At 33.6% G+C, this 13,093-nt stretch overlaps 3 protein-coding genes across 3 annotated transcripts; all 3 read left to right on the top strand.

Annotated features, from left to right (window-relative positions):
- Positions 1 to 300: 300 nt before the first annotated feature.
- MONOS_14496 (uncharacterized protein) lies at positions 301 to 945 on the top strand (the record flags this gene model as incomplete). The annotated part of the gene is made up of 1 exon (XM_067867301.1): positions 301 to 945. One exon carries the CDS (start codon positions 301 to 303, stop codon positions 943 to 945), a length of 645 nt encoding a protein of 214 aa, XP_067734504.1.
- A 5,192-nt stretch (positions 946 to 6,137) lies between these two features.
- MONOS_14497 (uncharacterized protein) lies at positions 6,138 to 8,981 on the top strand (the record flags this gene model as incomplete). Its single annotated transcript, XM_067867302.1, has 1 exon — positions 6,138 to 8,981. One exon carries the CDS (start codon positions 6,138 to 6,140, stop codon positions 8,979 to 8,981), a length of 2,844 nt encoding a protein of 947 aa, XP_067734503.1.
- A 2,618-nt stretch (positions 8,982 to 11,599) lies between these two features.
- MONOS_14498 (uncharacterized protein) lies at positions 11,600 to 13,026 on the top strand (the record flags this gene model as incomplete). The annotated part of the gene is made up of 3 exons (XM_067867303.1): positions 11,600 to 11,663; positions 11,727 to 12,217; positions 12,277 to 13,026. The coding sequence occupies 3 exons, from the start codon at positions 11,600 to 11,602 to the stop codon at positions 13,024 to 13,026; spliced, it is 1,305 nt and encodes a 434-aa protein (XP_067734502.1).
- Between the last annotated feature and the right edge of the window lie 67 nt (positions 13,027 to 13,093).

Genomic DNA, 13,093 nt, shown 5'->3' with positions numbered 1-13,093 from the left:
GGTTTATTCATTCATCTTATTTTACATCTTTTCTCCTAATTCAAATTTTTTTCTGTTTCTTTATTATTATCTTTTGTATCATTCTTTTTCGCATCATCCCCGCAGAATGTCATTCTCTTTGATCCGCTTGAAACAGGTTTCGTTTGGGTTTTCCTTTCATGTCCACCAACATGTTCCGATCTCTGAGTATTCGCTTTTCTCTCTTTCTCATTCTTCGATTCTTCTTTGCTCATATCACATTCAGTGAATTTGGTGTTGCCCACAGAAAATGAGTTGGCAGAGGCAGATGAGGCGAATGAGATGCACCCGCCATTGGTGGCAGTCTGTTGGTTTTGTGGAGCTGAGTCGATGTTGGTGATGGTGCAGTTGGTGAGGGTGAGAGAGAGGGCAGGGGAGGTAGCAGAGGAGAGGACACAGCTGGCAGGGGTGGCTGTGGAGGTGATGTGGGTGATGTTGGAGGAGTTGAGAGTGAGGGGAGCGATGAGGGAGGTGAGGTGGAAGATGCTTTGGCTGTTGAGGGGGAGACTGGTGATTGCTGTGTGGTTGAGGGCGAGGGAGCCAGCAGTGAGGAAGAAGAGGGGCGTTTTGATTGTTATGGAGGTTGTTCCGGTGATGGTGGTTGTGTTGAGGTTGAGGGAAGGGGAGTTACCGGAGAGGTGGAAGAGGATGGGGGTGATTTGGTTTGAGGAGTTGTGGGCGATGGCGAGGGCAGAGACTGTGAGGGAGCCCTGGGTCTGTTGGAAGAGGGCAGACGAGGCAGATGGATCTGGTGAAGAAGATGTTGATAATGATGAAAATGATGAAAATGATGAAAGAGATGATGTTGATTGTGATGAGTGTGAATGTGAGTTTTGTGGTTGGGGAATGCCACTGGAGGCGATGGTGGTGGCAGTTGTGCCATTTCCAGTGATTATGGTATCAACCGCACTGAAAGTGAGTGTTTGAGTTGGAACAAATGTTGAGGAAAGGAGGGTGAGAGAGGCGTCTTGGAGGAGGGAAATAAAGCCAGTGAGGGCATACTCGATGGTGGCACATGGGGTCTGTTGGGGTCTGCCACAGGCATCAGCATCAGTTCCACTGTTCGCAACTATTTTGCTCGAAGGGATAAGAGGAAGCCAGCTGTTGAACACATCGTTTGTTGCTGTTCCAGCATTCCACACTCTGTTTGTTGGGGTTGTTGATTCACACTGGCTGAATGGAGATTGAGTGATGCTGCTGCCACTGAAGAACACATCGTTTCCTCTGCCATTTGTGGCAGTGTTGCCATCGAAGAAACAGAATGTGATGAATTTATTTCCACTCATCCAGGAATAAGTTGAAAGAAAATAAATGGCAGCACCTCCATATGTCGAAGAAGCAGTTAATTTATTGTTTATGAATTGGCAATCATTAACAAAAAATTGATTTGGTTTATTTTGTGGAGGCCAGTTAAATGTTAGTGATCTAGAAGAATCACCACTAGAATTTGAGATGCACTTGCATTTGGTGAACAGGAATTGAGCATCTGAGGGCATGTAATAGAGGGAAAAGTTCCAACCAGTTCCTCACCAATCTGTTATTGAGCAACTTTCCACTCTATTATCTGAGAATGTCCAAACAGAATAAGGTTGATTGCAATACAAATAAGCAGCTCCTCCATGCAGAGCTGTGCAAGTGGTGAAATTGGATTATGCTATATTTTCATTTAGCAGATATAAGCAATCAAACGCTCCGGCATGATCGCTGGTCGAACAGTTGAAATATAAACATAAAGCAATTAACAGATATGCATTTGCCCATTCAACACAAAGTGCTCTTCCACAACTTGACCCTCCGTTTGAATCATTCCTTTCACACCATTAAAAATGATGGCTGTTTATATCAAATAAAATTAATTATCCTGGTGTTTATCTTTGAGTTTCTGTTCTTACATGCACCACAGCAGCATTTGATGAAGAGTATGTCTGAAAAATGAAGTTGTTTGTTCTTAATTGAAGGTTGAATCGATGAAAGAGCGTGGGGACAGGAAAGGATGTGGAGGAAATGATGAAAAAGAGAAATCTTTTAAAATATTCTTTGATAAAATTCAACAAACATTCAAACATAAGAGGCATTCAGTGATTGTCTAAAATAAGCAATTTAGAAATGAAATACTTGAGAAAAGCGGGCAGAGATATGAAAATTTGATTGAAAAAAGAAAAAACATCAAAATGAAAAATCAGAGAGTTTTAAATAATATTAAACCGTCTAAGTGCTAGACACATCAATCGTTATGAAAAAAGTAGTGGAGTGACACATTATGAACATTATTGTGCAAATGAGGCGTTGGATCTCTGATTAAAAGCAACTCATTCTTAATATAAAATTGAAATTGATTTATGGGAAAAAGAAAATCAAATCAAAAATTGCACATTTCAAAAATTATTTCTAATAAACTTTTTATTCAAAAATAAAAAATGTTCACAATAAATTATTAGAAATCTTTTTTCTTTATATATATATAAAAAAAAAAAAAAAAAAAAAAAAAAAAAAAAACCACTGACGTGACCAAAATTCACTGACTGACGTGAAGACAAAAATTTCATCACGTCACACAGGTTTAATATGAAGTATTGCTTCAAGCGTCTGAATATTGAATGAATATCTTTGATCTCCGGTAATATTTTTCATCCTGGAAATGATCCGTTCACAACTGGCTTCACTACAGGGAGAAAAAATTAATGAAAGGCATAATCCTGAATAAACAGTTTGAATATCTCCATATGCTGCCAACACTCGACAATAAATTTCAGGATCGTTTCGATGTAAATCTTCAGGTTTCGATCTCATCTGTCTTTCAAATAACAGTCTGCAGTTTTCAGAATATTCTTTTTCCATTCCTCTTATGACTGTTTTAGAATATTTAGCAAAATATGCATCAAGCCTTGGAAATCAATCGACAAATAATGCATTTTCAATTTGTTTGATACTCTGGATTTTCTTTTCTTCATTGTATTCAGTTACAATAGTAAATTTGCTTGTGGAAAATAATTCTTCCATTTCCACATTTTTTCCCCTTCGATTCCTGAATGAAGCCCTTCAATTTTCCTATGATCTTCACTATGGATGTCATCTTCCATATTAATGATTTGATTCTTCTGGCAATCATCAATATCCTTATCAATATCCATCATTTCCCCATGCGATGTATTCATTGTTTCTTGTGTAGTCATGCATGATGAGAAAGTTGAATCATGATCAATAATTGATATTGTCGAGGAAGAGGAAAAAGATGCATTTGATGAAACGTCAGTCGTTGAATATTGTTCATTTTCTTTTTCGAATTGAGTTTGGCTTGAATTGCACTGTCCAAACAAAAAATCATACATATCATCAACAGAATTTTCTTCAGCTTCCAATAATCCATAATCATCGCTTTCGTCATCATCTTCATCGATATCAAATATTTTTTCATTTCTATTCTCATTTTTTCTTGATCATCTTCTTCTAATTGTTTTATCAATGAAAGGATATCTTGCAATTCGTTTTTTCCTTCTAATAATATGAATAGAATCAAAATAATATTTATCATTCTCAGAAAAAAGTGTTATCAAGCCTGTATGAGTTTTTGATTTGTTCAAAAATGCATACGGGAATTGGCATTCATCATCTATCCTGTAAAAAACAAAATATAAAAAAACAATGAGAAAAAAATTTAAAGAAGAAGAAATATAAAAACAAAAATAACTCATTTGTGTGAAAATCGACAGGATACGGTAAAGGATGAAATAAAGATGAGGCGATCTGTCTGGATTCTGAAGAATAAGTTGAGGATGATTGGATAGATGTTTCTGTTTCTTTTTCTAAAAATGAAGAAGAAGAAAATTTCCTGAGAGGAAAGAGTTGTTTTCGAACAAGTTGAACAGCGTTTGGCGTCACAGCATATGAAAGCACTATGAACTCTCCACGCGTTCCAACAAAAAAAAATAATTATACATCAATATTAAAGCGTTAGTGATAGAATTTCTCCATTTATCTTCTCTTAAAGGATCTTGCTTTAATAAATAGAAAAAAAGCTCAAAAACTTTTAACAAAATAGGGAAAACATGGCTCAACTTGGTGTTATCATTTTCAAAGTGCATATAAAGCAAATGAAAAGGGAGTAAAAATGCTTCTGCTTTGATGATATCCACAAGGCTATCCGTGTCTATAAAATTTTCCTTTTGAATGATTTGATTTTTCTTTCTGATGAATGAAGAAATGTTAAACAGAGAAAGCCATCTTGTTGAGACAAAAGTGGGCGCATGCTTCTTCAGAAGGTTTTTCATTGGCCGAGTATGGGCCTTTTGAGAAAAATTCAGCATTCTTAATTTGAGATCACAAAGAAATGGGATTTTGGTTAATAAATTAGTGATTATCAAATTTGTCAAGTGATTGCAGCAATAAACATGAAAGGGAATAAATGAAGGATGTTTCTCAACAGGTGTCTTTTCATTGCTGAATTGTGTAGATAAATTCTCAATGGCTCTTTTCTAAGATAACAATCCATCGGTGCAATAACTCCTGATAACCGTATTGAACTGAGATAATTCTATAATTAAACTTTTAACAAGTGACTCATATTCGTTTGAAGTTCCACATGGAGGATATAATCCCCAAAACATGGGCTTTCTGTCCAATGATAATTTTGAGATTGTCACAACAGTAATTTTTCGATTACCAACACATGCACCATCCAACATTAAACTCACTCCATTGTTCCTAATGCTAGACTGTTTTACCTTTACGATTTGAGTTTTTTCTTTGAGCACCATGTGTGTAATTATCTTTCGAGTCAAATATGGGAATATTGATGTTGATGAAAGCGAAGGACAATTTTGGCCAGCTCTTATTAGTGAAGAAATAAAATTATTCATTTCTTTCGAAGAAGATGACAAAAACGAAGAATTGCATCGACATATCATAGAAATAAACTGTTTTTGTAATTCTTGCGCATAAAAAGAACCATCAATTTTTGAAAACAATTTTGTATCATTGAAAGATAAATCTTGATCAGGAATCTTTTTGCATCGCGCAATGCTTTTGTATTTCATCAATTCACAGTCGTGTTTTGCATCCACAGAATAACTTCTTCTGCCAGATATCCCGCAAGTAAATCCATCCTTTGCATTTGGACATAGATAATATTTGTGACAATCCTTTTTTGGAATTCCGTTTTCGTCAACAAGAGAATAAGTTATCCACAATGATTCGCCAATAACTTAAAACGAAAGTCGAGAAAGAAATTCATTTTTTTTCCGAGGATGATCATACACTCATTATTAAGAAAAACACAAAAAATATAATTCCTTGAAAATCATAAAAAAGTTAACAAACCTTGTCCAAATTTTGTTTCACAGTGTTTATGTAATTTCACAAATTGACTATCTGTGTCACGCATTTTCTTTTTTGCCTTTTCGTAAATATCTTTCTAACAAATAAAATGGTAACCCTTATGTGAGAAATGTTGTGAGATGTGAGCAAACAATAAAAACGTTTCTTAAACACTCTTGTAATTCCTTTTGTAAGTTTTCATTTTCCAGGTCTTCTTCCAACTCTAACATTTAATGTGACTTGACGTGACGTCAATGACTTCAGTGACGTTTCAAAATTCCGATTTTGGCTTTTGCGTCAGAAAAAAATAATTATGCATAATTTGTTAAAAAAAAATTTTCGAAAATTTTTATATTATTGTTTTTTAAAAAACAAACAGTGTTTTCAAAAAAATTTTAAATTAAAAAAAACACTTTAATTATTCAATGATTATTTCTTATAACGTGAAAATGTGCATCACGTCCGTCAAAAATCGAAAAGTGCACGTCAGAAGTCACCACGTCACCCAGGGCTTGTTTCAACACTAACAAATTGACTATTTCAAAATTCTTTAAAGACTCATTTCAGTTATTTCCTTAAACATCGAATTCTTTTATAAATCGATGAACAAAAGAATATAATGGATGTTCGTTCAGAAATTTTTATTCAAAAAAATGACATACACATCAATTAATGAAAGTAGTTCATGAAATGAACAAGAAGATGTTTCTTTTTTAAAATCTCTCAAAAACTAATTAAGACTATCAATTTACATTTTATATAAGCATTGATCAAAATAAAAAATTTAAATAAGTGTTATTTGAAGAATGTTCTGGGGATTAATTTTTGTGCAAATCGTAATATCGGTTTACTTGCTAGACGATTCATCACAGCCAATTACAACAGTGTTTGTTAAGCATAGCGGGAACGATAGCAACAGTGGTTTGGAGATTGGCGAGGAAATGCAAACTTTCACTCTTGCAAGCTTACTCCTAAGCGACGATTGCACATGCTACATTAAAGTTGTTGAAGATGCAAAACCATTTCCTGCGGAAGTTTTTACAGTCAGTAAAAAGACAAGAGTTACGCTTGAAGGATGGAAAAGTGATGGAAGTGGAAACACTGAAGTGGAAATAGACTGTGAAGTGCATAAAGGAATAGATCTATTTAATTGCCATTGTCCTACGGAATTCAAATACTTGGCATTTCACATTCCAACAACATTGGAGAAAGATGTTGTTCCAGATGTATATTCGTTGTCTGTTATAGACGCACAACGTACAAGCTTGACAATAAGCAACTGTAGATTTATTCGACCAGCAGACGGAAGCGTGGTTGATTGTAGACTTGTTTACCAATATCAAGGATCATTGACGATGGAATCAGTTGAATGTACAGATGAAGAAAATACATTTACAACGAAGAGAGAAGTGTTTTTTGCAAGTGATTGCGAAACGGTGATATTATCCAATTTGACTTTGAAGAAAATTGATTTAATTGATGATCCAAATGATGATATTTTTTCAGAAGCCGTTGTCGATATCTACAGCTCAAACGAAAAAATCAAAACCGATCTTAAATTGAATGGGAGCACTTTTTCGGAGATAAACGGCTTTCGTATGGCTTTGGCTTTCAAAACTGGTAACGAAGAAAGCACATTTGCTGTTGGAGATGGAGGTGTCACAACTTTTTCATCATTCCATACTGATTTTGAATATAGCTCTGCATTATGTCTACGAATGAAAGCTATTAAATCAGCAAATCAGCTTAACTGGCCTGAAGATGGAAGGAATCTGATATTTGACAAATGCACAGTCGGAGAAGGTAAATCAAAAAGAGACACTGGCCTATTATTGATAATGACGAATGACTCATTGTTCGAAGATATCGCATCAGCAATGAAGAAGAGTTTTGCAGCAGATTATACTCGGAATGACAATTTGTGGAATGTTGCAGCATGTATTGATGGAACAGTCAAATTTTACGATTTTGTTTCCATGTATTTAGATCAAACCGGAAAGATATATTTGAAGAACAAAGGAACAGGAGACGGATGGACAAGCAATTCACCATTGAGTTCATTGAAAGGAGCATTCAGTGAACTAAATGGAATTCTATCTTCTGAAGGATACTTCATAGAGATTGTAATAGATGAAAGCCAGTTTACAGCAGAAGAAATGACAATTAGCAACGAAAAGGGAATTACCATTGAAGGAGTGAACAGCGATGGAAATGGAAATGTTGAAGTGGCTATTGATTGTGCTGTTAGCGCTTCAAATGCTTTATTTACATGTGAAAAAGAGGTGGAATTCAAGTCTTTGGCATTCAACTTTCCCACTTCTGAAAAAAAATGGAATTATTTGATTTTTGGAAATGAAAGATCAGCATCACTCACGATCAGCAATTGCCGATTTGTCAGAATTAGAGTTATATCATCAGAAGGAGGAATTGTCACATGTGTTGATGGAAACGGTTCTGTTGAAGGTAGACTTGTGAGCGTTTTAAGTGGGAAAGTTTCGATGGTCAATGTTTCATGTGCAGATGATTCAATTTGTGTTTCATTTTCAATTTCCCCATTTTATTTTGAAGGTGTCAGTGAAATTTCATTGAATGGAGTGGAGATGAGCAATGTGAATGTCAAAAATGGAGCAGCGATTGTTATTAAAGATGGAGAAAGCACACCTTCAACAGTTTGCATTGAAGGACTGAGCATAAAGGAAGTGAACTCAGAGAATGGAGATGTGGCTGGCTTGGAGATTTCTTTGAGTTCAGAAGAATCAACAGTCGCGATTGGAAGAAACGACAAATGCTCATTCAAATCTTGTTCAGCACCGAATGGGAAAGTTGGGGCAATATACATTTGGATGACAAAGATAACACCAAATCTTCAGCTTCCATCAGCAAACAATCTGGAGATAGACAGCTCAAATACAGCTGGTTCAAAATCAACTTCTCTATTCATCGTTGCACCTGATTTAGATGAGTTCTGCAAACAGGAAGGTGCATTCGAATTTGCGAATGATTACGATGATTCGACAGTTGGATGGATTGTGGGAGCAAAAAATAAAGAATCAGAGCCAGAAGATGCATATGAAAAGTATTTGAAGAGGAAGGAAGATAAGCAGAAGGAAGACGAATCAAAAGAAGAGAAGGAATCAGAAGGAAGAGAAGGAAATGGAGAAAAAGATAAGCCATTTGCTTGGTGGATTATTGTGATTGTTGTTGGTGTTGTGGCAGTTGTAGCAGTTGTTTGTGTCATTTTGATTGTGATGACGACGAAGAAGAAGAAGAAAATATTCTCAAAGAAGCAGCAGATACATGTGGAGGAGGAAGAAAATGAATGTGAAGGAAAAGAAGGAGGAGGAGGAGAAGAAGAAGAAAATAGAACAGGAAAAAATGATGAGAAAGAAGCGAATTCGAATTCAAATGAAAATGCATCTTCCATTCAACATTTGAACAATACAACACATGGTATTAATGAATCAATAGAACATTTAGAAAAAAAAAGGAAGAAGGAAGGAATAAGTAGTGAATTCATTGAAGAAGCTGTGAATCAGATTTTGTCTTCTTCTTCTGTGTTAAATGAAGAAGGACTGCAAGGAAATGAATTAGCAGCGAATATGAAAGGATTTATGACAGAAACAAATATTGCATCGCCTTTATTTGAATAACCAAATAGAAGACATGAAAATGGATAGAGAAAATATCAAAGAAAATGCTTCAACAGAAGAAAAAGAGAAAAAAAAGGAAAGAAATCAAAAGGAAAAAAGAAGGAAAGAAATGAGGAAGAAGGAAAATGAAGAACAAAATGAAAATCTTTGAATAAAATCAAGACGAATGAGAGAAAAAGAAAGAGAAAGAAAAAAAAAAAGACTGTTTGAAAGTAACTTGCTTCAAATTTCTTATTTTTTTAAATATCATTTTCTTCAATGTCTTCTTCTGCTTATGTTTCTTGTGAAATTTCACAGGAAATTGTTCATTTGTGCTGAAAACAAAGATTTTCTGGTTGGACAAGAAAGAATGAAGATTATAAAAATGCGTTGAAGAAAAGGAAATCGATTTCATGTTAGACGAAAGAAAGAGAGAAAGAGAGAAAAAAATTATTTGCAAAAGATTTGAAGAAAAGGGATTTTTCTGAGCATGAGAAAAGAATTTGATAGAAATTGAAAGATTTCATAAAAAGGGAAGAAGTAAAGAAAAGAAAAATGAAAGAAGAATTGAATTTATATCGAAAAAAGACGCGAAGTGGAAGAAATTTCATCTGACGAACGAAAAATAAGATTTAACAAAAAAAAAATAGTTATTACATTGTTATTGTCATCTTATTAGATAATCTATTTTTTTGTTTCTAATCTTATCTTATCTTTCTTCATTTCTTTCTTTTTTATTTTTATTTTATTTTATTTTTATTTACGAGTAATCGTGATGTATGACCTATATGATTATTTTCTCATTTTTTTCAAAGATAACTTCAACAACACAAATTCTTCTTCTTCTTCTTCTTCTTTTCTTCCCTTTTTTTCGAAATGATTTTTCTCATTGAAATATCAACAGATTTTCTTTGAGGAAGCTCTTCATTGTACTTGTAATAAATCATATTTTTTCTGTTTTTATAAATTTTACTCCAATTTTTTCTTAAAAAGAAATAAGAAAGACACATTCAAAGGCAGATGCTGTGAAATAAAAACACAGGCCAACAAGCTGATGATGGTGAGTGTCTTCACAAGTTACTGCAAGACGCTGAGTCTGAATTAGCGATTGATCTGCAAGACGAATCTGTTTTTAAGTGAAATTTCAAAGTTTACAAAATATTGAAAAAGAATACAAAAAAAAAAAAAGAAGAAGAAGAAGAAGAAGAAGAAATTCAAATCAAAAAAGCATTTCGAAATGAGGTAATTCCCTTTTTTTAATAAGCTTTTCTTATCACCCTTCTGATTGAAGCAGTCTTTCTTTTATCATTTCTTCACAACCAATTATTTTGTTAACTAAAGTCAAAAGAACATCCGTGCAACACAAAAACAGAAAAAAGAAAAGAAAGAAAAAATGAAAATTAAAATATGAAATTATCATTGTTGAAAAAGTTGAAATAATTGTTTTTTTTTATAATTTCTTTCTTTCTTTTTTTCTTAAAAAATGTATAAATGTGACATTAAATTGAAAAGCACACCTTAATTTGGCAAAATAATTAATTTGTTGTTTTGTCTGTCCTTGCATATTTGTTTTGGCATCGCTCGAATTGTTTCCTCCTTTGTATAGAAATCCACCCCGAAATCGGTGAATCAACAATAACCATCAAAACAACCCAAAATGATGACTTTCAACAAAATGCAACAAGCAGCTTGAAGGGAAAATACACTTAAATCGGATTCACCATAAAACGATAAATGCGTTGAAATGAATTCAAAATTCCTCATGTGCTTGGTTCCGCATATTTCATTAATCTTCTTTTGCCTTCTCGAATTTTTTCATCTTCGCTCAGCTTCAAAGCCTTTTGGAATGAAATCTCTTTCATTGCTCGATTAACAATTTTGCCCTTCGTTGCTTTAATATTGCTCCAAAGGCATTCAATTGTCCTTTGCCCTTGTTTCTTTAAAATGTGAATTGATGAAAGCTTGATTCCCTCCATCAATTTTCCTTCAACATGAATATCCCACTTTAAAAACGAACTAAGGATAAAGCCATCCCGATGTCTAATAACTTTTATCCTAAAAATTTGAAATATGCACAAAAACCAGCAAACACTCTGAATTAACAGGAAAAATCATTTCTAACAAGTAAAGCTTCCAGATAACTCTATATGCGAGGGGAATAATTGAAATATTTATGTTTGAATTTTAATTTGCGATAACGTTAAAATGCATAGTTTAATGTGCAAATTGTTGCTTTTTTGTCACTTTTTTTGTAAAGTTCAAAAAAGCACCAAATTTTCCCTTCTTTGTTCTACTCAAAATGTTAAAATAGATATTTTTTTTAATACTCAAATCCAGACATGTGGGATATTTTTTGATACGTTCAACTATTCATCTAAATTCTATCCATTTCCATGAAATGAATTATTGTTGGTTCGATCAGACAGAAATTTAACTTTTTCGTGCTTGACTTAATATATCCTGTACAGTTGGCTTCTTTGTGATTTCTTTTTAACACAGATTTTTATTAAGCAAAGGAATTGAGTTTGGCCTTTATCTTTGCTTTGTCAACAATCATCAATATATGTTATTTTTGTAATTTTGTTTTATACACGAAGTTTCGCGCAAATTGATCTTTGCATATAACGAACAGAATGAAAATGTGTGATGAAGCTAAATCCAATGATGATGTTCAGGAGCCATCACTTGCAGAGAAGTTTTCAAGTTTGTGAATTTAATCTATTGTTTGAAAGAACTTTATTTGACATGTTTCGATAATTTTGGAAGAATTGCTTCGTGAGCTGGAACACTACAATGAAATTGAACAAAAGCATACAATCCTTGAAATGAACGGAATGGTTGAGGAAATGAGTGAAGAAGAATTCAGATCAATTTTCACAATAGAACTGTTCGATACGATCAACAGAATGATTGAAGAAATGATGATTTCGATGGAAAATGCAATTTTGCTGTTGAAGCATGTTGGATATTACAAGGAATTGAAATGCTTCATATGCTATTCTTTTGATTATTCATCATTGAGAGAAAGTATGAAAGAGATGATAATTGATGAAAATGAGAAGAAAAAAGATGAAAAGCTTTTAACTGATCTTTGTGAATGTTTTGCTTTGCTGGGTGATGATGACATTTTTGATGAAATTCTTTCAATCGTTGTGCCATGTCTTCTGAAGATTGCTTCGAAGAAAGAGGAAAGCAAGAAAGTTCAGAAAGAAATGGAGATGAGTTTGCTGGCTTTGAGCTGCATTGATGAAAATGATGTATGAACATTTCAATTTTATTTTTTATGTGAATGAATTTTTCCTCTTTTTTTTATTAGTTTATTGAACAAAAACTGTATTTGAATGAAATCAAAGAAATCATTAAATATCGCCGGGAACATCACAACTTGACTCGACTTGCCTATCAGTCTGCTTGGAAGTTTTTGATATACAGATCTTATAATGATGAAAGCTTTACAGAAGTGATTGTGAATGAACTACATTTTGTGAGGGAAGCTGCAAAAGAACTGGAAGATCTTTCAAAGTGTATGGATTGGAAGAGAAAAGAAGAAAGAGGAAAAGAAACTGAAGATGAGATTGTTTTGATGAGATGGTTCGAAATGTTGGAAATTTATTTTCGCAATTGCAGATCGTGGAATGAAGAATATTCTGGGCTTATCAGAAGTATTTCTCAAGTGTATAGAGCATCAAGAGATAATTGCTTTGGAATTCAATTACAATGCCTTTATTCGTTAAGAGAAGCAGCAGAAAATAAAGACGTGAAAACTGATAACTTTTTGGAAAGCGGAACTATTGGACTCTATTTGGAGGAGATACAGAGACCAACATTGGATGATAAGATGGCGTATGAATACTTACTATTTTTTACGAATGTTTCGAAGCGATTGAAAATAAAAGAGAAAGATGAAAAAGTGGAAGCGAAAAGAAAAGCAACCAAAATGGAGTCATTTGGAAAGATGGAAGAAGAAGGATATGAAGATGTCATTACAAGCTTTCATGGAATATTTGACTTTCTTAACAGTGAATATGGCTATGAATTATCAACAAAAATTTCAGACTACAACTAGTTCATTTGGGAGCATGAGATGTTTGATAATTTTCCTCTCAAATTTTTGAATTTTCTATATTGATTAT

The sequence above is a fragment of the Monocercomonoides exilis genome (assembly GCF_001643675.1).
Source record: "Monocercomonoides exilis strain PA203 chromosome Unknown scaffold5-2102611, whole genome shotgun sequence".
In the NCBI taxonomy this organism is placed as follows: domain Eukaryota; phylum Preaxostyla; order Oxymonadida; family Polymastigidae; genus Monocercomonoides; species Monocercomonoides exilis.
Note: the sequence above shows the minus strand (reverse complement) of the source record. Positions and strands in the feature narration are given on the sequence as shown.